Raw genomic sequence first — 25,068 nt, forward strand, 5'->3', positions numbered from 1 at the left:
TTCCTATAAAAAGTAGAAAAATGACCCAGGGCATAGTGCAGATCCCCCAGCCTTCTCCCTCGCTCCTTGAATTCCTGTGGCAGAGCTCAGGCTGTTAAAAGGCACATGTGCCTGTCATTGAGGTCTGAGATTAATAAGGGGTGTACAAACACTGCACCACCTCCCATACCACCTTCCAGTATGGAGCAAGGTCCCCAGGCCAGTCCCCATGGAGTTTCCCGGTTGACAGGACTTTTCTCAATGCTCCATCCTCACATCACCTCCTGCCCCTCAGAGATTTCACTCACCTCGGGTGCGGGAAACTCAGCATGGGGATGCTCAAACTGCCTCTCCCTTTCTGAGAAAAGTGCCAATGCCACAGCCTTGTGGAGCCTTCCCTAATCAACTGGTTAACAGCTGCCTTTTTATCCAGTTTGGGAGGCAGCTGCCCGGCTCTCACGATCCATCTTATCTGAAGTTCCTTTGAGATACAATTTTCCTTAATGAGGCCATGCCACTGCAACAGGGATGGAGGTGATGACAAGCTCCAGGACTCACAGAAGAAAGACCACCCTGGCACAAAGGGGTGACGGGAACCATCCCTGCTCTGCTGGAGACAGGTTCTCATGGGAGATGCTGATGGATTACCCATTATTTGTGAAACTACATGGAATGCCAACATGGCAGATGGTATCCATTGTCTCACCACAGAAGTAATATCACAAACAACACGGGAATCACATATTTTTCATTTCAGCACAATACAGGATTACAAAAGAAGTGTGGCCTCGAGACACATGAGTAACAGAGCAGGTTAAACAATGCACAGCAGTATGTATTGTTCAGAATTTAAACCCTTGGGGCATATGACCCGGATATCACATCACAACAGGCTACTGCGCATCAGCAGAGCTGCAGTAATCATTTATGTGAGTTCCCTTGGCCCATGTCAACCCAAGCTATCCTAAACTCCTAAGCTAAATTCCAGCGTTCTGCAACTGGCTCACTGTAGAAGTTTAAGATAATATGTTCATTGTTTTGCACTTGCTATGGATTATGAGAACATATGCAGACAATACTTGTGACTTGGCTGATGCTGAATTGCTTGTTAGAACACGGTATCAACCATTCATCTAAGCCTCAAACGAAAACTAGAAGACCCAATGAAGGACAACAATAAACAATAGCTGCAATTTAAATTGGTAAGTCAAGGTGTTAGAACATAGAGATGGCTGATCAGAAGCTATATAAACACACAAATCAATGAACTTAGGAAGTTCTCCTCAAAGTTACAAATTTAGCTGACTGACACTGATCTTCTGGGCTTCCATCACAGTCAGGACAGAAACATTGGCTACACCAGAATGTGGTATAACCCAGCCCCAGATCTACCTATCTCCTCTGGATTGTCCTCTGGAGACTCCAATTTCTTTCCCACTTTCTACCAGCAGGAACCTAGCAAGATTAACCTCCCTGCACTAATGCTGGCTTTTGCAAACACAGGTGCCCTGTCTTTGAGTGTCTGAAAGCCTTTGTAGACTCATCTTCCCTCTGAACACATAAGATTATCCGTGTTCTAGAAAAGAACAAATCCTTCTGAGTGCTCCAAACCAAAACTTGTTTTCTGATAGTCAGGAAGCTTATGGTTAGCTCTTGCTCAGCTCCCAGTGTCCCAGTCCCTCCCCAGCTACACGGTAGCTGTGAGGTATCTATGTGCTGCAAGAAAAATACTGCAGAAATGTAAAACAAATCACATTTAAATTCGCATTAAATAGACATCCCTGGTGATGAGGTAACTACCAACATGATCCTGAAAAGGGGAGGCAGTTCAGGCATGTCAAATAATGTCTCAAGAAATTCAGTCTCCTTTGTAAACTTAGGTATAACATGCTACATATTGAGTAGGTCGAAGAAAACACATAGGAGGAAAAAGAGCCAGTGTCAGCAACAAGTAAGAGCCACGTTAAGGAATTGTGGGGAAAAGAGCTCTCAGCAGTCCAGGGAAGGCTGATATTGGTGATTACAGATCTGCTTTGCTCACAGTCCCTTTCACTGCAAACAGCGTTGCATACTTTAAGGGATACTTCAGAAGAAATTATACAAAGCTTGCATAAATTCTTCCCTTAACTCTACCGGTTCCTAGTTCAGAGAGCTGTCACTTCTCCTCATCTTCATGCGATGAAGTCAGTGATGAAGAAGGAAAAAGAAAAGCAAGTATGATTGTTTAGGACAGTATTTCTTTCTGAAGAGGCCCCATAGATGTTGTTTATTAGTTCCTTTTCCCAGTTCAATGGTTTGGATGAACTCAGCTATCATTGGACATCTGAAGGACGTGATTTGGGGTTGTATAATAATACACTCTAGTGTATTATAGATTTCCATAGACAAGCAAGAAGAGGTTTAGAAATGCTAAAATTGCTGTTAACTTTATGGCTTATTTTACTCTTAAGGCCCGCGAGCTATAAGAAAAGTGATAAATGCAGAAACACCTGACCTAGCCTTCCCCAGAGTGGTCACAACTCAAGGTGAAGAGCAGCAGTTTGCTTTTCTACTTCTACTTGCTCTTCACCAGGACAAATGCATCTTTTTGAGACCTGAAAACCAAGAACACACGCATGCATGCACCAAACATGCTGCTCTCTCACATGATCCTTCTTCTGCCATCTTGACCAAGCTGGACTTCTTCATATCCTTCAAACTTCCACTGCTATCCTGGCTCGACAGGCTGATCGATGAGTTGTCCAGGCTGTTCCGTTCACCGTCATAACTCTAATTACATGTACAGGAGGGTAATGAGGTTCAGTACTCACAACATTTTCAGCTGTTCCTATGTGCCTCAAAAAACAACTTTACAAGAAATCCCTGCAGTTTTCCAGGTAGCATTTTGCTCAGTGAAGCTCAAAAAAAATATGACCTCTTATAATTTACTGCAGGTCATTCATTTGTCTCATCATAGTAACTTTGACAGGCCAATTTGGATGTGTGTTACAACACAGTGGACCTAACAGACCTTAACTGTGTGTTGTGACTTTTCTCTGCTATGTGTCTGAGCCATAACCACAGAAAAATTTAGACAGACGGAACACCAGATTTGCTTATCAGGACATCTATAATGCTGTTAGACTAATCCATCTAGTATAGGTCAAAGACTGTAAGGAGAGTGCTACAAAGTTGAATGATACTAACCATCCATTACATTAGAGGAATTACTGCAGATGCATTTGGTGCCATAGTCCAATTACTGTGAGACTCTTACCACACAGTCACATAATTAAGAAATTAAAAAAAGGATCAGTTTTTCCCTCATTATGAAGGAATTAATATGAGCAATTGGGTAGGAGCATCCACAAAAATTCATAGCATTGTCTGCTGCAATTTTATGAGGGCACATATGGCAATACTCATCCTTGGTGTAACTCTTACAGTCTGTTATATCCAAGATGAGTTTGGCCCAATTTCATTGATGAGAATTTCATCAGTAACTTTCAATTAAAATGTCACTGTATTTTGTAAGTGGACTTCTTAAATACAATGAACTTATAATCAGCTTTTGTATTATGCCTCACTGATAGAAACAGGAGAGGTCTATTAATCTTGTTTGCTAATTTTAATTAGCGCATGTACCTTGAATTCCAATTAGTTATGGCAGCCTAATAAAGCAATAGAGAATGCACAAGTAAAAAGGACATTTCATTAAAAAACATTCTGTGCTTTGATTGGTGACAGATGAACTAGACTTTCGATATTTGGCTTGGGTGGAAAAAGGAGCTGAGAAGAGAAAGCCCACCCAGTACAGTGAAGGTGAGGTCAAAGGGCACAATATTTTGGCTTGAGAACCAACGTGTGTTGCAGGCACAGCGAGGATGGCAGCAGGGCAAAATTTTCTACTGTGCATCAGCATGGCTTTGCTTTGGCTTTTAGCTGAAGATTTTTACTTGCAACCTTTGATTTTTCTATTGAGACTGCAAAGTGCAGACCTAGTGATGCTGGGCTGAGATGGGCCATACTTTGGGTACTTTTCTGAAAGTCACAAATTGATTCCAAACAAGTGAAAATTGTTAAGTCTCTACTGGGCTGTCTTGGGCTTCCACTGCATGAAAGCTCTGTTTTTTGTTTTTATCAGTAGTCATTAGTTGGGATCACTGTACCTGTTCATAAAACGTTCGCTCTATCTTTTTGTCCTCCTTCTTTTTAGAGAGCCAGCGTTCACACAGGAACACGAATGATTCTTCCGTGTCCTCGTCCAGGATTTCTACTTTTTCCAGGAACCAGTCAGGACTGAACATCGTATTGTCATGGCGAATCTTGATCTTGTATATAATGCCAAGGTCCACAGCCTGCATTGTAAATGTATCCTCCTACAAGGTGTTCAATGGCAATTGGTTCAGTTAATGAACTCTCAATAGATCATCTACCAGACAAAAGCATATGACGATATGGAGCACAACGCGTTTTTAAATCCAGTCTCGTCAGACAGCGTTTGATTAAGAGCTTTGCAACAGGTTATGCAGGCATCTCTGCGTATTAAAACTGTGTTGCAGGGGTGCGCTCTAAGTCTTGCTTCTCCTATGAAAGGGGCTGCACAAAATGCTGCCTTTACAAACAATTAGAATGTTGAATTCCTGGCATTCTACCTCCTGATTTTTAAGTCAAAAAGTTCAATTTTTTTAATCCACTTAGCTTTGTAGAGACAATCTGGATAAGACAATCTTTGCCATCGTTATATCTGAGAAGCACCGTAAGAAACTATGAATTTGATTCATGGATTGACCACAGGGTGCCAGTTTTAGAGCCATTTTGTCAAACACAGTCACAGCTTAAGATGCATTCATTTATCATGCTCTGAGATGAATTAGAGTATATACTATGTATGTGAAAATCAATTGCATAGAGTCTATGGGAATGAAAGACTTCATGTTTTTTGTGCTTTCATACCTTCAACTAAAAAATTCAAGCTGGTTTGTATGGAAAAAAAAATTGTCTATGTACGCTCAGAATTCATCTCTGTATCAGTAACTTCACAGAAAGAAAGATCTACCCATTTGGCACAGTACCTGTCTGTCATAATACACAGCTGACAAACTATAGATAGCATTTTAAGAGGTAATGAACATCATAAATGGAATCAATCAATTCATCTCTCGCAGGAAAACTCAGCCTGTAAAGACAGTCATGTACTTGTCAAGTTAAGGACTGCAAAATGGAAAGTGTTATAAATCCATTGCATTTGTACCTGTGCTCTTTCAAACTTGTTGAAGTTTGTCTCAGATTTGCTGAGTTTTCTCTCTCCTGTGTCCCCCAGATCTCCATAGATATTTAGGAAAACATTAGCATCTGTCCCGGCACCATAGATATCTCCAGTGAACACACTTATCTTGTATGTGTGAACTGCAGAAAGAAATGAAGACATGCAATTCCTGAGCAGGTGGATTATCAAGGTCTGCATTAGATACTGAATTTACCAAAGAAAATGGTTCCTAATCATTCTACTCATCATTCAGCTCTTGAGGGCTAACCTTTATCCTTCCAGGCTTCTAATGACAACTACAAGGTTAGGGAACCACTGGACTGAAGTTTGCTGACTTTCCTTTTCTACATCCAATCAATGTCTAAATATTGCTTTGATCACATAGCGTATAATTAAAAATGCAAAGAGTCATTACAGTTATTACTGGATGTGAAGTCAATGAGAGGTGAGGGAACTCAGCACCTTTTCATCCTGAGGCTCAAGGGACCTACATTTGAGAACAAGTGATTCAGTGTTGTGAATTCTTAATACTCCATCTTCCATAAACAAACTCCAGGGATTCAGATGTGCAATTACTACTGGAGTTAATGGCATGTATCTGTATAGATTCCTAAAACAGAAAGAGAACAGGTTGCTGAATCCTTTTGCTTAGACAGTATTTAATTAAGGAAGTATTGGAGCTGTACTGTTTAAGTACCCTTTCTGTTTAGCTTGCTCAATGATGATTCAATAAACCTCCATCAAATCTTTGGTAATGTGCTTTACTAAACCTGCTAAATATTCCTATTTTTATATTGCTGCTCTTGTACCAGTTACACAGGGAAAACAAACAGTAACTGAAAGCATCCTTGCCTGGAAAACAATTAGGACCATGAAACGCTCTGATTACCCTGGTGGCAGACGAGCCTTAGAGAACATCTCCTTGCAAATCCCAGCGCAAAATAAATGAAGAAGAGGCACAAAGCCTTAGCTATGGAAGTGTGCTACAGATGTTGTTATTCTTCTCTCTACATGAATATTATCAAAGAAAACACCTGTATTGTCTCTTCCATACCTAGCCCTCTCCATAGAATATGGCCTAATGTGCTTGGCAATCCATGAAGGACTTCCATTGATTTCTCTAAGAAAAGTATAAGAATTATCATTTGATGCTATTCATCAAGCTAGGTGCAATTCCAGGTTTTCTGGTTTGCCTCTTCTCATTATTTCTTTAACTGCTGTACCGTAACTGCTGAGTTATGGTTTTGCACTTGAGAGACAACTGCTATAATAGTAATGAAGGAAGCAATGTGTGTATTCTGCTTAATCAGTTAACTCCTCTTTCATCTTTGCTTGCCAGTTCTGGAGACCTGCAGGACTAAAACGAAGTCTACTAAGTAAAAGAAAGACCATCATTATAATAACATAAGCTGGAGTTTCTCTTGCTGTCATTTACATTGTGTTAGTGCCTAAAATGTTTGAGAACTCATAGAGATATAGAATGTTTCTGTCCCAAATTATTTATATCTAAAAGAGGATTTCCCAAACTTAGACCTAGATCCTAGCCAAAAGAAGCCTTCAGTTAACCAGAAACCCTACTCCACAGTTTGCAAAACTTATTTTAAGGCTTTGCCATTAGAAGGAAAAATGAGCTAGGTATGCTGGTTTACACTCAGTAACAAATGCAAGGTAAAGTGACATGAGTCAGGACGTTAAAGAAAATATTGCATAGGCATCTAGCAGTTTTGCCACTTACTGTTATGAAAACTGCTTCTCTCTCCCTGGGAAAAGGTCTCACATGAGCTACCACGTGGTTCCTAATAGAGGAAAGAGCATACCTTCCTCTGCTAGAGGCACTCTGTGAAGGCTCAATTCTCCTTTACAGCAAAGCACATTTTCACTTCCCTGGCAATGGAAAACACTTAAAATTCATATAAATTCCACCCTGTCAATGGTGTACTGTAAATGCAAATCAGATTCTGAGAGAAAAGAACCATAGAAATGAATGATTTTCTCTGTTGAATCATCTTGTTACCAGATGCAAGGACCATGAATGAAGATGGCAGCTGAATTCGACTTGTTCTTCCCAGGATGTAAGAAGGTTCACAATTTCTCTCAAAGGCAGAAGGAGCTCAGGGAGGAAAAAGAAGGTCCTAGAGGAAAAAGTTAGAAACAGCTAGGCATATAGGGAAGCAAGGAGCTTAGGCCAAAACTTCTTGGAAGTGCTTCAGGTGTCAGAGGCCAGAAAATGGAAAGTGAAATAAATGTGAACAGGTGGTACTAGCATTGCATCTGTTTGGACCATGCTTTTCTCTAAAAGATTGAGTGAATAGGTCTCTACATACTCCTGGGTTTATATTACCTTCTAATGGATCTTCAACTTCTTCTTCTATCTGCTTTAGAGTCCCGTCCTTCATGAGTTTTTCAGTAAAAATATCAGATGGTACCAGCTCTCTGATGATCTCGCCATCATCTTCAGACTTTGCAAGCCATCTTTCACATGGAAATGTGACAGTTTCCGAACCCTGAAGTAAACACAACAGAGAGAAGCTCTTCAAAACAAGGTGATCGCCCCTCAGAATTTCTTCTTTGAGCGCCCTTTGATATGCAAACAAGAAATTTCAGTTCATGTATGTATGCTGTGTACGCATATGCAGACTTGAAACAGTATGCACGGCAACAACCAAGCTACAGAGGCACGGGACAGAGCAGAGTAGAGTATATCTTTACGTGACAGAATATTTCCATCACTCAGAGTACAAGAGACATTTGGAGAGTTGGAAAAAAAGCATCGAACAGAGGAAGACATTCTCAGTGGGTAAGTGAGATTGGCTAAACGACCCAACAGACTTCGCCCTTTCTCATTTCAGCGGGTTCCAGTTTTTGATCCTGCAAATTTTTAATCAGGACTGTGCAGTTCCTGCTGAAGCCATGGTTTATTGAGACTCGACGATCCCTCTTTTATTCAGACACCATTCCCTTTGAAGTCAGTAGGCGTTTTTTTCTGAGTCCATGCTTCAAGAATTTGCCCTATAATTCTCAAGCTTGTTTCCAGGCAATTCCCATAGGTGTATTCAGAGGAGAAGAATACTGATTTAATTTTTGATCCTTTGTTTTGACTTTACTTTGGTGGAAACAAATATGATTTCTATCATCAAAGGAGAAAAAACAATAGAGCATGTGTTTTCTGCTTAGTAAATAAAATCAATCCCAGACTGCTCGTTAAGAATAGACTACTTTAAGGCCTTCAAACTGGTAAGAGGCAGGAGGCTCTGTGTGTTGGCCACCTCAGGCTATGTCTCCATAAAGAAATGGGCATGAGTCATCATGGAACTTGCAGAACCCACAAGTCTGAAAGAAAAACACTAATTTTAAGCTCACAGTAACCAAGCAAACGAAGAAAAAAAACGGCCTTTCCCTTACTGACAACTTCAGCGTTTCTCTCCTTAAGCAGCAGAGAGGCTTTCTGCTGTCTCCAGAACTCCACATACCACTGCCTTTATGTAAACATCCATAAAAAAACCAGCCACCTTAATTACTTGCATATAATTACTCATCAAACTAATGCAGGGCCCCCTTCTTTTTGTTATTTGAATATTTAAAGGTTGATATATAATTAAAAAAGGAAATAGATCTCATATATTGATGTCACTGTATAGCATCACACCGTACTATCCTGAGTTGCTGGATCTTGCCTTCACTGTCGCAGTCACTGGGGTGAAGTTGGTTGTGCACCTAAGACCAGCAGCCCATTGCAGTCACTGCTTACATGGTATGAACCAGACACCATACCACGGAGCACAGATCCCAGAAAAGGTGATCTACTGGAGATACAGGCCTTTTCAGATAAAGGCTTTAGATGACTTGCTTATGTTTGCAGCAGAACCATCCTTTGAACCCCAGCTGGCCAACTCTTTTGCTGTCAAACACACAATTTTCTTTTTACGTGTTCTCTGTATTGCTGTTATCTAACCCCAGATTTACAGAATGTAACACCATAAGGTCATTTGGAGTGTGATGGTACAAAACAGTTCTTTAGATGATTGTAAGTATTTTGCCTTCAGGGGTTATTTGTTCTGTATAAACACCTAATGACTGATCACTCCACAACTTCTGCTTCCTCATTTCTGACCATGTAACCTATATTATCTCTTTGTATGCCAGGCAGATGAACAGCAATTGCACTGGTTATCTTCCTCCCCCCTGCAGCCTGGGAAGCGAGAGGCTCTCCACAGCAATATGCTTCAGTGCTGAAACTCTCTCCTCCCATTAGAGACTCCTCTTCAGCCCCATCTCTCACTGAAGCTTTTAACAGCTCCTTAATGTTGGTAATGTTGGTTGTATGTGCCACTGATATGAACACTGTTTATTTAGTAATGGCATATCTAGGGACTCAAGTGCCTGCACAATAGGGGATAATGTAGAGTTGCTGTAAGAGTTAATTGTGTCATTACTGTTAATCACTGTGTCATTGTCACAGTTTTTATTGGAGTTTCCTTGTCTGTGATTGCATTAATATTTAAGTGACGTAAAGTGCACTATTTTGTGTTACCCACAGTAAAATCCTCTTGTAGCTAGGAACAGAATTTGCTTCATTAGAGTTTGACTCTGGCCCTAAGCTATAGGCAGGGTATGAGAGACTGCTAAAAGTCAGTGCTTTGCCCTTCTCCAAGTTGTGACAAATGAAATATAATTATCAGATATAATTGGCATGCCTAGACAGAGCTTTATTGGCATGCAACAATTCAAGTTTGCTACCCAAGTGCTTTCAATTTAATCTGAAAAGTTACTGACCTCATTTTTCTTTTTCAGCATTACAGATACATCTAGACACATCTTAACAGTCTAATCAGGTAGCACAGCTTTTAGAAGAGTTGGCAGCATATTGCTACCCTGTAGCAGGTCATAATATCCTGCGGCTGATCAGCAGCATCGTGCAGTGCTCTGCTTTCTTCTTTTTTTTCCCATGTCATAATCAAAAGATCAGCAGAATTGTAAATCTCTCCATTTTAAGGTGTTCATAGTTTTCCTCCCTTCCTCTAGCTTCCCACATTTCTCACTATCTGTCCTTCAGAAATTGCTTCAATGACTGTGCAGCAGCACAGCCCCAAGCCCACTTCTGGGCTGATGGCAGAGGACCCAACACTGAACTCTGGGAGCTGCCCAAAGTGCTCAGTCAAATGTGGCTGTAGAAAGAAGTCAGGCAGCCCAGGAATCTCTTTTCCCTTGGTTTCCATGCCTTTGCAGATCCTCATCATCATCCTTCCCCCCATGACCAATAGCAATATCACCAACAACAGTATCATCTTGTTCTGTAACCTAACCAAGCTGTACGAGATGAGGGTGAGTCAATAGGCAGATAACAGGTCTGACAATAGTGGACCGGCAAAAACGTTATCATCAGAAACAAGCAAAAGATATTTACTAGTGTAGAAACTTGTACAGGAGGATACAGCCTTGAATACGATGAGGAAGGTCCAAGGCAGACCTTTAAGCAATTCAGTGAGGCAAAGAGAGTAAAGCCTATCCCTGAAATTTTGAAGGAAGACGCAAGAAATGAAATAGGTTCACCACACCTCAGCAAGCTGTGGATTCACCAACGTTAGATGTCAGAAGCCATCTGAGGAAGTGGTAGACCTGAGCAATGAGGGTGGAGAAGTTCTGTCAGCATGGGTGAAAGCTGAAATCATCTCAGAATAAGAGGAGAAAAGATGAATCAGAAGAGAGAGCCTAGCTGTTCCCAAATACAACTACTCCTCCAATCCTAAACCAGTTCTGAAGAGGTGATTTTATTCTGAGCTTTCATTTACCTGCAGCCAGGCTCGTTCCTGTCACTATAGCCAACACCCTAAAACAGGGACAAGGAAGAGCTTCTTATGTGGGTAGGATAAACATGACTAATTTGGCCGCTTTGGCTTAATCCTGTTGACATGTGCAACCAAAATCCTAGGACCTAACTTGATGGGTTTTATATAACTGATTCAGGGACTTGCACTGATGGATATTTTGCTTGCTCTAATTGTATTGACTCCCTGTATTTATCCTTCCAGAATTAAGGGACTTATTTCTGGGGGCTCAGTCCATCAAGCCAGCCATGACAACACTGCCTTCAATTCCAGCATGCAGATTGCTGCTTCACACCAAAGATGAACAGTAGCAAAGACATCAAAAAGGCTGAGTAATAGCATTAGTGCCTTGCTCCCAGCCACTGCCAGGAGGAAATACATTTATTCCAATCAACAGGTACAATGACAAAAGCACTTTTCGGAAATAACGATTGCATAGTCTTATAATGAACATTTGAAGAATAAAACACAATAACAAATGCTTGTCTCCAGATCTCCAAGCTCTAGCGGGTTCATTAGTGTGCATTGTCCTTTAGGGAGTCATTTTTCACTGTTAATCAAGTTTTGTATACTGAAGATCTGCTTTGGGAATTGGAAGCAGCTGCCAATGGAAATATATTCCAGAGTGCCATGATTCACAGCCTACCTTGCCATTTGGTAACAGCCTCCGAATCGCCACACGATCCAAATGCCACCCAGAATTCAGTCCTCCACCCTTGTGTCCTATGCGAATCTTTTCAATAATGTCACCAACATCCTCCAGCTACAGGAAGAAAAAAAAAAAAAGAAAGAAAGAAAGAAAGAAAAATTACAGCATGAACAACAGGTGACTTAAAAGACTTTTTTTTTTTTTTTTTTAGCTTATCTCCCATTCGCAGTCCCAGGGGGAGCAAACATTATGCTGACAACATCACTACAAACAGCACTACTTATGCCCTAACTTGTATTTAGCTAATGGACCTCTTGAATGTCTATCTGAAAAACAGAGAAAGTTTTGTGTTGCACTGCACAGCTTACCCACAGCAGGAGGTGGATTCAGCTACACGGCAGCTGTCCTGCATCTCAAGCTTCTTTGTAGCAGTGAAAGTGGAGGTAATTTTTAGGTGGAGGTAATTTGCTGCATCTTGAATTTTCTTTTTATATACCCCTCCTTTTTAAACAATTGTATGGTTAGATGGTTGTGCACAGTTATAATATCGGAAGAACAGCTTTGCGACCAAAGTGCAGTATTCACAGCCTGGCATTTTATAGTCTCGGTTTTGCTCTGCCACAGAATCCAAGTGCCGTTCTGAGCAAGTCAATGACATCAGTATCTTTGGAAGTGGCTATTACTTTTTATGCCTCATCTTATTACTTGAGTAACTCATCACTATTTCATTACTTTTAAGCCACCTCTCTTCCAAAGGCTTCAACAGGAAAAATAGCATTTGCCCTTACGTAGTCTTTTGATTATTTTCATGCAAGCTTTTGTACACTTGGGCTTTAAAAATCCAAAGCTGGTTGCAAAACTCCTTTGCACATAGGAGAAGCACGCTCAGCTGTCTTCCTGTCCACACAGGCTTGATTCATTCCTGCAAACTTTGAAAAAATGAACTTCTCAATTTATACCACTGGACACTACTCCCTTCTTCACTTCTCAGCTGACAAAACTGCCACATCCTAAAGCAAAGACATTGGTGATTTCAGGAGACTCCTGCACTCAATAGGGCTGATCATATATGCAAATTCCCACTCCAGCAGATCTGACTTGGTTTCACAGAGCCTGCCCTGACTTTAGACAGCATCAACATCAACTACAAAATAATTAAATGTTCCAAATTCACTTCAGAAATTCATGCAGGTACACAAATATACACATGGAGAAATTATGTTATTCCTGCCCTGTCCAGACATTCATCTTTCAGTGAGGCTTTCAATCAATACATAGCAGTAATATTCTTGTTTAAAAAGGGGTGGGTTTTTTTGCCCTGCTATAGGCATCTTCTGCAAATCATCACTTGGGAGCATAGCTGAGACCCATCTCTAACTTTCTGTGCCTCTTTCACAAATACAAAATGCAGGGTAATAAAAGCACTAAGACAAAAGGCAATTCTCAGCCTGTATTTCCTGAGATCCCCAAATTGTTTTCAAGGTCTACTGAACTCCAAATTATGGCTCGACACAAGTAGGTGAGAGAAGAATATATTTTGCTTTATCCCCCTTCCTGCAGCAAGAGGAATTGATGAAGAAAAAATGAAGTTTGAGGACAGGTTAATATGATGTTATAAATCTAGAGAGCAAACTGCATTTCCACTTGCTACATCTCAGAAAAGTACTGGTGTTTCAGAATCTATCAAAACCAAAATAAATCTTAGGAAATAAAGAAACAACAATAACAGTTTAAGATTTATACCTATGGATAACTGCAACTTCTGTCATGAAAGTCTCTGTGGAAACCCCACCAAATTAAGTTTTATTCCTGGTTTCTAAGGAATCACACTGGGGCTTCATTTTATGATTCATGCTCTTGTGGGCTGGAAGTATTTTAACTTGTTAAAAAGTTTATTTTAATATTTCCCTTCAATTATTTTACAAAAACAAACCAAACTTAAAACACAAGCAGCTTGCAAGGCGCTCAGCGAAGTCGGCAGCACCCAGGGAGGAAGGGGGGGGCGTCAAGCAGTACCGAAAGAGTAGGCCAGAGCAGGACTGCTGTATTTTCACTTCTCACAAATTCTCAGCGACAGGAATTTATTATGAATAGGAATTGCTGAGGCCTGCAGGTGTAGCTGAGCACCCTGACCTATATGCACAGGTTTACTACCTCCATAGGTATGTGCTTCAGGAAACACTTGATAAGGTCTTTCAAAAATATAGCCCCAGATAGTCAAAAATCACAGCGTCTACACCGAGTAGCAGTATCTGTCCAAGAAGACAGAGGTTGCCACCGAATTCAAACAATGAACAAAGCATCCACCTCAAATGAAGTATTGCAGCAGTAGTAAGCACTGTGAACCAGGCCTTTCAACAAGATCTTCTGAAACTGTACCATGAAATGACGCTTGGTGACCTTAAATGAAGGCAATATCACAAATATTTGGTTCGTACTGCCTTTAAAAATATTGTGAACTGTGAAGAAAGCAAACGCACATGCACATAAGGGTGTGAAGCAGAAGGAGACATTAAATCCAGGAGCCACACAGACTAAGACCCTCTCTTTATCTAAAGATCAAGTATGGTCTAGGAAATGAAAGAGGTAAACTCTCCTACATGTGGACCTTCCAAAGCGCATTTCAGCTCTGCATGGAAGCGCAAGTCTCCATATCCATGTGTTAGGACATCTCAGCTCCATGGTAAGCTTGCACCAGTCCTTGCAAAACTTGACAGGATGTTAGGCCACAGGGACACTGTGTGACAATAATTTTGAGTTGCTACTAACTGAAGCTCAGTGAGAAAATATTTGCTCCAGAACCCATTAAGTCTGTTCGAAAACAGAGATCTGAACCCAAGATCCAAGAGCAGACCACCCCGTTCAGTTCCAAAAGATGAACAGCTTTCCCTAAAAGAGGAAGATTTTCCGCTTCACTCCATTTTGTCTTCCGAATCCCCTTAGGGCAACCTCCGCTCTAAGATAAAAGCAAGAAGCAACTTTGATTTTACCTCCACAATGAACTGGTTCACCGAGTTCCTTTCAAAATACATCCTTTGCTCTCTCTTGTTGAGGCACAGGGATTTCTGCTGAGTACAGATCCCGTCGCTTCCATAGAGAACAATGAAGACATCTGCATCTGTGCCTGCTCCAAAGATATCGCTGGTGTACACCGTGATCTCATAAGGGACAACTGATTCAGGAAATGCCAGAAAATAAAAACAAAACCAACAAAAGTCTGTAAGCAGTGGATCAACACTCCTAAGAACACTATAATGAAACAAAATCTGGTTTACAAAACTCAACGGTTAAAGAAGATGGGGAAGAAATCACACCTGTGGTTATAAGGGTTATCATGCTGCAAGTCAGATTCTGATTTTGGTCACTCCTATAAAAATTCAGAGAAATTTTATTTAACCCTACATAGCCAACTGACCTAGATCCATGTTCATTTACTGAAATTTTGAGTTCAATCATTGGATCAGAAAATGCTCAGTGTATTTATACCTGCCACCTAAATTTATTGAAATAGGATTTACTTCAACAGCTCAAGTCTTAAAACAAACCACAAATTCACAAATTTTTGGGCAACCAGGCTGACAGATGAAGCTAAACCAACCGGAGGCAGTATATAAATATTCAAGATAGCCTTGTTGGTAAAAATTTCACTATTACTTTCATCACTGAGCAAGTGACAGAAATCAATCTCAAGGAAAAGAAATAAAACCCTCTGCTAGACACACTTTGATCTGGTGTTCTCATGGTACCACATTCTGCTCCGACAGCATATAGTCCTTAAGAGCAAGGCATACCAGGTAAAATACTGCTAGATCAGTTCTGAATGCAGGACAACAAGGATTAAGCCCTTATGTACTTCCTTACTGTGTTCATTTGGTTCCTCCAGAATGCCCCAATGCCCAAAAATGTTGTGTGTCCTCATGTCCTTTTCTATTTTAACAGCTTCTCAATGCAGTGTCCTATTGGAGCATGATCCTGGAATAACAAGCCTCACTCAGGAATCAGATCGAGGTTCTGCTCTGGGCTCTGCTACCAATTTGCTGAATATCCTTAGTCAAGTCATTTCCCACCTCAGTCTCCAAAGTGAGACAGCATTTGGCTCACAGAGTAGGAAACCTGTGTTTGGATGCCTGCACATCTGACATGTATGTAAATCTCCATTACAGTCAGTTGAGCTATAACCACTAAAGTCAATGGGGTTTGGAGAATGAGTCAGAGGAGCATATGGGGGCATCTTCTGCAGAGTTAGCTGAAACATTCTCCAAATCCGCTGTCTGAGAATAACCAAATATCCATTGCTGATAATGGGAGATTAAACACTTTGCTGTCATGAAGATATGTAAAGTTAGGCGTGTCAGTTGGTAAATTGAATCTTACCCTTCTCTCTTCTAATTCTTTTCTGAAATCCGTAGAAGAAAAATGAGAGGTGAGATGGGCACCACTCATTTATGGCAGGGACTTCTCTTTACCTCATCCAGACAAAAATCTCTGTGCTCCACACCGCTACCCATGAGCACAGAATTTGACCAGGAACCATCCCCTGCCACCCCTCTCCCATACACTGCCTACTCAGCTTCCACCATAGAATCACAGAATCAGTAAGGTTGGAAGGGACCTCTGGAGATCATCTAGTCCAACCTCCCTGCTCAGCAGGCTCACCTAGAGCATGTTAGACAGGGTTGCATCCAGGCGGGCCTTGAAGATCTCCAGAGGAGACTCCATAACTCCCTGGGCAGCCTGTTCCAGTGCTCCATCACTCTCATAGTGAAGAAATTCCCCCTCATTTCCTGTCCCTCGCTCCAATCCTTTTCAGCTGCTTCTCTCCTGCACCCTCCTACGCTGCAGTCGCTTTAGTCATCTTTGCTATTCTTTACACACAGTGCTTTGAGCTTTATTTCAGATTCAGCATCTCTGGTAAGGTAGAGGGACTGTTTCTGGCACCGTATCTGTTGCTGCTGGAGTAACTCTGATTATGCATATCAGAGGCTAATCATTCATTAAAATCCAGGCTCTCTAAACACAGCTCTCAGGAGAACCGCGATGAAGAAGTTTTCTTCTACAGAGAGTAAGCCTGAAGGTACTTAATATTCTTTGTGCCCAGCCCCAGTGTAATCCACTCTACTGTGCTGCAGGTAAACTGGAATAGTTTCTCCGATATGTAAGGAAAGAAAAAAAAAAAAAAAAAAAGGAAACCAAAATCACATGCTATGCACTTTGAATTAAAAATGATCTCCTCCGCTGAAGTCTGTGGTGCTTGCTTGAATTTTAACATCAGCTGGAACTGAATCAGCAAAGTACCACCATAACAAGGTCACTAGCAGCACAACTTTCAGCTGTCAGACTCCCATTTCATTTACATGGTACTTTTAAAATTGCATCTCCACAGGCATGATTTTAATTGGGATGTCGATGGCATGTTTTCATCATCTGTTCCTAGCGAAACAATTCTGGTGCAAGTCATCATAAAAAGTCATCAGACCATCTTAGTTACCTCTGGCAAACTGAAACCATCAGGTCAATAATTAGGAAACTAGAGTACAGTAAGTAGCATGATGGGAGCAGTTTAACTGGAGAAACAACCTAAGCTGAAATAGAAGCTAGTGCAAACCTATTTGCCAGAAACACCTGACTGCTGGCAAAAATCAGGTTTACACACACTGCGTACTCAGAGGCATGGCATTTCAGAAACTCTTACATCCTGTGATATACTGAGGCATTAATAAATGCTATAGCTCACATATGCACCAAAATACATATTAACTGGGATAACACACAGGGAAAAGCCTAATGAGAAGCACATGCAAGCTCTGTGAGTAATATTGGCTCTTGTGAACATATTCACTTCCAGGCAATTTCTTCTTTCAGTCTTCTTTCAACAGAAGACTGTTGTGTCTTCTAGCACAAGAAAGTGCAGAAGGCAGCAAAGAACACCCGTTCTTCTGCTCCAGAGATTTCAGAGAAAGAAAGCAAGACACACTAAGAAATAAATAATGCCTTGATCAAAACCTGAGGGAGGCACAAAGAGAGATCAATGGCAAATCACCAGAAAAGAGAGATGATTTTAGTTTACAGACTGCTGGGTGTGAGGATCTGGAGACTGGAGGGTAGGCCAGGTAGGCCAGCTAGTGTGTAGGAGACCTTCAGTATTAACCAGTGTGTCTGCAGTAAAGAAGAAGGAGGAGGAGCAGCAAAGCAGCTGACGGTCTTCTACACAGTTATTCTTACAACTACTTATAAAGCAGGAAACTGAGGCAGAAGAAGAGAGATTGGGCAGCAGAGGGAGGTATAGGCTCTAACTTTTGATATCTAAACAGGGGACTTTAGGAGGTAAGGTTCTTGATATAGTCCATGCATCATATACTGAGAAATATGATGAAAACAGGAGACATATTTTTCTATCAGCTATTTGAGGATTTCAGGCTCTAGGTCCTTAAGTGTGATGGTGTGACTAACTTACCACTTGCCCACAGGAAGCATCTGGTAGGGTCTAGGGTGGGACTCAACTCAACTCTTGAGTCCTAGACCTGGCCCTCACCATCGTGGCATCTTACTTAATGAAGGGAAGAGACAATTTTGATAGTCCCCTGAAGGCGGGCGAGGAAGAATTTGCCAACGACTTGAAACAAGGCAGGCCAGGGAGTCAGGAGTCAGATATAGTCCCTGGGCTGTGAGTTCCCTATACACATTCATGAAGGTACACATAAACAAGGGAAAGGGAAGGCTTAAGAATAATAAAAAACAATGTTTTAAGTAATTTATTTCAAGAAAACTATTTTATCTGATTCTTGATGTCCTGGAGACAGCAAAATAATTTGCCTGAACAGAGAAGCTTGGGGTGTCGTGGCAGACTTGAAAATTATCAACTTAGCATTCAGAAAGAGCCCTCAAAAACATTGGGTTTATACCAAATATTAATTTAGAAGGGAATGAAGCGAAGATAAAGGAAAAAATGGAGAATGCCAAAACAGAGAGACTGTCAGAAAAGCACAATATTTAAGAAATTCTGGAAGAGGATCATTCAGCAAGAGAGGGATGCATAGTGCCAATGGCATTGGGGAACCAAGGAGAATTAGCTTGCAAGAAAGACCACAAGTGTCTGCTCTAACAACAGAAACATAAATATTAGAATGGAGCAGAATCAAAGGGGAAAGAGGAGACAAGGAAGCCAGCTCAGGAATGGACAAAGGACTTGGAGAAGGTAGTGCAAGAGGGAGCAAAAGGACAATCACAGATAGCCATCTGGTTTCTAACTACTCTCCAATTTAGCAAATATAACACATTGAGGAAGGAAATGTGAGCCTAGAGCACCCGGAGGAACTTTCTCGTAGTAATAGGAGTAATTGGCATGGGATATATTTATAAATTTCTCAGAGCAAATTCCAGGGAGAAGCCAAGTCTATAAAACCTATATAAAGTCTATAGTTCATGGAGTTTTATCTTCTGTAATGATGGGTGTATCCTGGGGAAATGGCATTCTGCTCACATGGGATATATTCCGTTGTCTGCAGTTCTGCAGGGAAGATAATTCTCTCAATGGCTCCATCATCCTCTGATTTATCCAGCCAACGGCCACAAGGGAACTTGAGGCACCGTCCCAGGGATGGGGCATCGATTTCCACCCACTCCAGGAACCAGCCAGTTGAACTACCTGTAGCAGGAGGGATACAGGGATTAACCCACAAAGCTTGCACAGACAACAACAAATGAATCTTTGTGCTCCAGGTCTCTGAGAAATAAATCTTACTCTCTTTTGCCAATGGAAGAATAGAGTAGAAATCATAAAGATGATAGTGACTCTTCAGGGCTGAACTAATGTGCTTTATATTTGTATTTGCAAGAGACTACAGATGTGCATGCGGAAGGGATAATTACACCGTCACTTGGATTAATTTGCTCTCGTAATAAGACAGAGAAGTTACCAACAAAGATGTCCCTTCATGCCCCATAGGGAAGGAATCCATATGTCCTATCACCTCTTCCACTGTCTGTAGAAGAGCCACACCTATGTCTAGAAAAAGGCAGCTAGCACTTGATGATAGAAACAACAAAACCATTAATAAATAAATGAGACTGTAATTTCAAGTCTATAGACCCTACATGGAACCCCCAAAGCTGCCAGGTTTTGATACATACAAGAATTCTCTCCAGAAAAGCACTTGCAAAATTTACAAGTCTCTTGTAGCAAGACAAAGCTACCTGCAGTTGCCACCACTGTGCTCTTACTGCCATAGTCAGGGCAATGGCATTAGCAGCAGTGTTAGTGACTACAACAGCCAAGGATCTGTCACCAAAAGGTTAAGTCATCTTTAGGATTTTGGAGGAACACTCTCTCGTACAGCACTAGGAAAACCACATAACAAAGCAGGTCATGTTACCTTTGCTGTCATGGCCTATCTTGATCTTTTTCAGGTCTCCAATGTCCACAGACTCTACTGTAAACTCATCTACTTTCCCACGCTCGAATTTGTTCTTGTTAGTCTTTGAGGCCTTTAGGCTGACGATCCCTGTTGTAGCGATGTAAATAGACATTTTTTTAGTGTATGAAATAAATGCTTTGGAAATGTCACCAATGGAATGAGTGAAGTGGCTAAAATGTAAAGAAATGGCTTTTCACTTCAAGATCTTAGCTTTGTCCCTCCCTCACTCTGAATCCTAGATCTACAGCTGTAGCAGCATCCTTGGCCCAAAATACATATATCTCCTTCTTGAGTGATGCACTGGCAGGGCCACAGAGCCAGCACTGTTGCAGTTGCTGTTACAGGTAAGGAAAATCCATTAATTCACTGCCACTCTCACAGTCACCACAGTCACCACACACACAACTGGCTGTTTCCAAGAGGATTTGCTCTTCAGCTGATTAAATACTTCTGGGCCACTCAGAAAGGCAGCGCAGGGCTGGATTGCAGGAGCACGCTGATTCATTGCTGAGGAAAGCAAATCATTCACCCCATTCACCACTCAGGGATGCAGTCCTCCTCAACTGCGCTGTTTCTATAATTGAAATTAAAGCCTTTAGATCGGCAGTTGGTGCAAATCAGTGTCTCAAAGTTTGACAGCGATTTACAGCAGCTGATCATACGTTCCCAGCTACCACGATGTACGTGGAGATAGCAAGACCATGTGGTTGTCCTAAAAAGGAAGGAGGAGCAGGTCTTGAGGAACAAAAGGAAACTGCCCAGCCTGTTCAGGCAGTTATATCTGACCGTCAGGTCCCATCCCTTCCCATCACATAGCAGCCATACCTGTATCATCTTTACTTCCATAGAGAATGATGAAGACATTGGCATCTGTCCCAGCATTCTTCTTGTCCCCAGTTTTCACTTTCACAATGTACGTCGTTGATTTAGCTGTCAAATACAGTATCAATTTAAGAGTGTGAGGTCTGAGCAGAAATTAATTCTACTTTTCTTTCCATACATGTGTTTGGTTTGAGTTTTATTTTGATAGGTAACAGCCATACTGTAATCTCTGATTCTTGGCTCATGCTGTGATGGTTTAAGGGTTGAGCTGGGCTATCTGGTTGCACAGTCCTCTCTTGCTCCAGTCATGCAGTACATGCATCTCTACACTCTACAGACAAGAAATGTGCTCAGACTTCCTATTTGCTTCCTGAGAATCTTGAAGGCTCCTCAAAGATGCCTCTGCCTTCAATACTATTTAATTTAAAAAAGAAAAATCTTTATTCTAGTGGCACCAAATAATATAAGCGCATATACCACATATCAGAAAGTATATGCACTTTGACATATATCGTTCATGTTCACAAGCACATCCTTCACAATAGCATCATTAGGGAGGTTCCTGTAACATCATCATCTAGAAAGTGCAGCACACATAAAAATTACAGAAAATTCTAGTATAATCTTGACTGCCCAACAAAAGCCTACTCAAAATTTCCAAAATAGTATCATGCTGCCGTATGTAGGCACAAGTATGTCTTTCCAAGACACTGTTCATCCAGCAGTTCCTCCTGAAGTGAACTGCTGACTATCCAGCATTTCTGTAAATTATTTATGTATTCAAAAGCCTACTGTAGAAGCTGTTAAGGGAGAGTTTAAGACCTTTCACTGCCACTGAAGCCAGTAGAAGTGTTGGGCACTCAGCACCTTGCAGCATCAGACCCAGGAGCAAGAGGCACAAAGTTGTTTCAGAGGATGGCAGATCTAAGCAGCAAGATAGAAAGCAAGACAGATTTAGGTCCCTTCCCTTTCCCTGATAATGTTTGTTCTCTGCTCAGTTTCATGTCCAAATGTTCAACATCATCAAATAGCTGGGATTTATGACTTGGATTTTATTGACTGATATGCATTTCAGACTAATACGCATTCCACAAACTGCTCTGCAAAAGATGATGACCAAATGTGTAAGCCATTTTCCTAGCTTTTGCACTTGGGTCCAATCTTGCAAGATGATTAAATCACCTAAAAATGAGGAGTGTCCACCCCTCGCTGGCTGACATCACACTTCACACTTCATTCACACCTGAGATCTTCATGATATGGGGAAAATTATAGCCCAGTGAACTTTAATGGCTAATGCCATTAGCATTACTAACTCCATTTCTTTTCAACCCCATACTGGAAGAAGTACAAGACTAACATAAACCTTTTTGTTCCAGGCCCAGCGTTGCAAGAGACTGGCCATCTTTTTCAGAATCTTTCTTTACAAACGCTTCATCCACTGGGACCAGCTCCCTGACAATCTGACCGTCATCTTCCTCAACTGCTAACCACCGTTGGCATGGAAAATAATACCTACAAGAATGACAGCAGCACCCAACACTTACACAGGACTTCATGGCTTTAATGACATAAATAAGCACAAATCAAAGGATACTTAAAAAAAAAAAAGAGAGAGAGAGAGACTACTCAAAGCTAAACAATACATTTGCTTTCGTCCTTGGGTTTTGGTATTTTTTGTGTGAACTTTACCCAGAAATAAGTTAGTGAGCACTTATTGACAAGCGCTCCTAGTGACCTGTGAGCCCCATATACCCGACCCTTTTTAGTTTTCAGTTCCAAGAGAAGTTAAATAACCCAGGAGAAACTCCAGTCTCCCAGGTGGCACGTTTACAAACAGCAGACCCATCCTGAGGACCTTACAAACAGTTCCACCCACCAAAGCATTGCAGCTTTAAGCATGTGACTTCAAGCACGTTACAGCTCCAAGGCAATCTTGCATTTAAGGTTTTAACAGCCCAGACTTGCTCCCTCAGCCACCTGTGAAATTCATGAGAGTTTGCTTGGATCAGGACTTGGCCTTGGTGCAACTCTTTGTGTAGGGACAAAACACAAGGTGGGAGGTCAGGTGCCTCAGGAGGCTTGTGGGTGCAGATTCTGTGAAGGGAGCTCTTCAGGATGGAGAGCATCTCCCAGGAAAACTGGAGGAAAAGCTAAATTTTCCTTCCAAAAACTGCTGCTTTCTAAACTTCGGGGATGTTGGGACAGCAAAACCGCACACAGAGGTACCTGAGGGCGATCCTATACTCAATTTAACAGCACAGTTATCACAAGACTCCCAAAGGATGCACAATCACTTTGAGTTAGTGAGGAGGTACAGTTATGCCTTTCTGCATCTCCTCTGCCTTCCTGTGTTTTTGCAGGCTCCTTAGGAGAACGAGCCCCCATTTCTGACCACATGAAAGCGGTGTGACAGGCTGCTCACGTGATGCTCTCCTTGAGATCAACAATCTCTACTCTCTCCAGGAACCAGCTTGGGCTACCACCAGAGTTGTCGTGGCGGATCCGCAGCTTCTTCAGCTCACCTAGGTCAATGGCCTTGATGGTGAACACATCCTCCTGTACAGGAGACAAAAGGCAAGTGAGTGGGTTTCCCAAAATAAGGGCAGCCGGGGGAGGGGGGGGAAGGTAGTAGCTGGGCCAGGGTAATTTATTTCCCATTAAAACAAAGGGTATCTGTAAGTGTCCCTTGTTTTCCTAGGGCTGTATGTACTAATATATTTACAGAGCTGTGAGCTCTCCCATTAGCACTTGCACTTAGCTCCTGCAAGGCAGTGACAATCACACAGCCCTTCTCTTCTTTCTTTACCTTATTCACACATCAGCTGCCTCTAGGTTTAGCTCACCTCTCCTAAATCTCAGTCCGTCCAGAGTTAGCATTCTCCCTTACAGTCTCTGTCTGGGACTGACCACAAATGTATTAACTCTATGGAAACTCTCCTGTGTAGCTCCATGTGCTTTATTTTAAACCACAGGATTTTTCCCTTTTGTCATTTCCCACAACCATGAGGTTCATCCATTAGCAGTATTAACATGACAGGATGGCCTTGTTATCGTAACACTCTAAACACCTTAATGTGATTAACTTGTTGGTAGACTTTGGGTTTCTGCTTCGAAGAGCAGAGGGCGTTACACTTGCAGCTTGGAGTTCTTCCCACTGAATGAAGAACTGTGCACAGGTTGCAGTTTCTTCAGTGCCAAACTCATAAATCACAGCTAATAGCTTATTCAACAGCCCTAGGTTCTTTCTACTGATTGCAAGTTTTCCACAGCTGCTTATTGTTTCTGTAATTTTTCGTTATTCAAAATTATTCCTTGAATAATTTCTGCTAGTAATGGTTGCTTGTTAATTGTTCATAAGCATTTTATAAGCATTTTTATGGCAAATATTAAATCTACAAGACATGTCATTTAATTGGATTGGATTATAATGTAATTATAGCATACCATGTGATATTGCTTTTTTTCCCCTGACTGGCTGAGTAGAACATTTAGAACCATATTTGCAATCTAAATACTGACATACTTGAACTGTCTTAACAAACGCTCTCCAATATTAAAGTTTGTTAAAGTTTGTGGCTTTCAAGTATTCCTGGCAGGAAATGTTATTACCAGAATGCTTACAGGAAGAAGTCCCAAAAGGTGGCTCCAGTGCAGAAGAGTGTTGAGCTTATTATTCAAACAAATTTCCTCCAGAAAATGTTTTGAGGCACTTTGCTTTAGATAATATATTTAAGAAATAAAACACAGCTGAGCTGCAAACTCAGAAGAAGCAGCCAAGCCTTACTGAGAAGAGACAGTAATGAATGACCAGCTTGGGAACTGAGAGAGAACTCTGCCAGCTTCCTCTTTGCTCCAGTGACGTGAGCTCATGCATTACCTGGCCCTTTTCAAACTTGTCGAGGCAACTGGACCTTTTTAGCTGGCGTTCACCCGTGTCTCCTCTTCCCACACCATAGATGTTCAAGAAGACATTAGCGTCAGTCCCAGCCCCCCACACATTCCCAGTAATAACGTGTACTTCATAGGTGTTCTCTGCAAGTGAAAGTGCAAAGATAATAATATAAGAAATAAGTGGGCAGAGGGTCTTGCAGGCAGGAGACAGGGAAACAGTGCAGCAGGCAATCACAG

General features: G+C 41.5%; 1 protein-coding gene across 1 annotated transcript in view; it reads right to left on the reverse strand.

Moving 5' to 3' along the window:
- Positions 1-25,068, reverse strand: part of LOXHD1 (lipoxygenase homology PLAT domains 1) — a 75,270-nt gene that overhangs the window by 44,626 nt on the left and 5,576 nt on the right. Inside the window, exons 6-17 of the mRNA XM_062600053.1 lie at positions 24,818-24,972; positions 23,363-23,496; positions 22,304-22,452; positions 20,941-21,045; positions 20,074-20,202; positions 19,182-19,346; positions 14,692-14,873; positions 11,699-11,815; positions 7,569-7,731; positions 5,213-5,367; positions 4,128-4,337; positions 2,625-2,748 (exon numbers count right to left, since the gene is read on the reverse strand). Coding sequence (XP_062456037.1) covers positions 2,625-2,748; positions 4,128-4,337; positions 5,213-5,367; positions 7,569-7,731; positions 11,699-11,815; positions 14,692-14,873; positions 19,182-19,346; positions 20,074-20,202; positions 20,941-21,045; positions 22,304-22,452; positions 23,363-23,496; positions 24,818-24,972 — 1,788 coding nt within the window. The remainder of the gene's footprint in view (positions 1-2,624; positions 2,749-4,127; positions 4,338-5,212; positions 5,368-7,568; positions 7,732-11,698; positions 11,816-14,691; positions 14,874-19,181; positions 19,347-20,073; positions 20,203-20,940; positions 21,046-22,303; positions 22,453-23,362; positions 23,497-24,817; positions 24,973-25,068) is intronic.

The sequence above is a fragment of the Rhea pennata genome, chromosome Z (assembly GCF_028389875.1).
Source record: "Rhea pennata isolate bPtePen1 chromosome Z, bPtePen1.pri, whole genome shotgun sequence".
In the NCBI taxonomy this organism is placed as follows: Eukaryota; Metazoa; Chordata; class Aves; order Rheiformes; family Rheidae; genus Rhea; species Rhea pennata.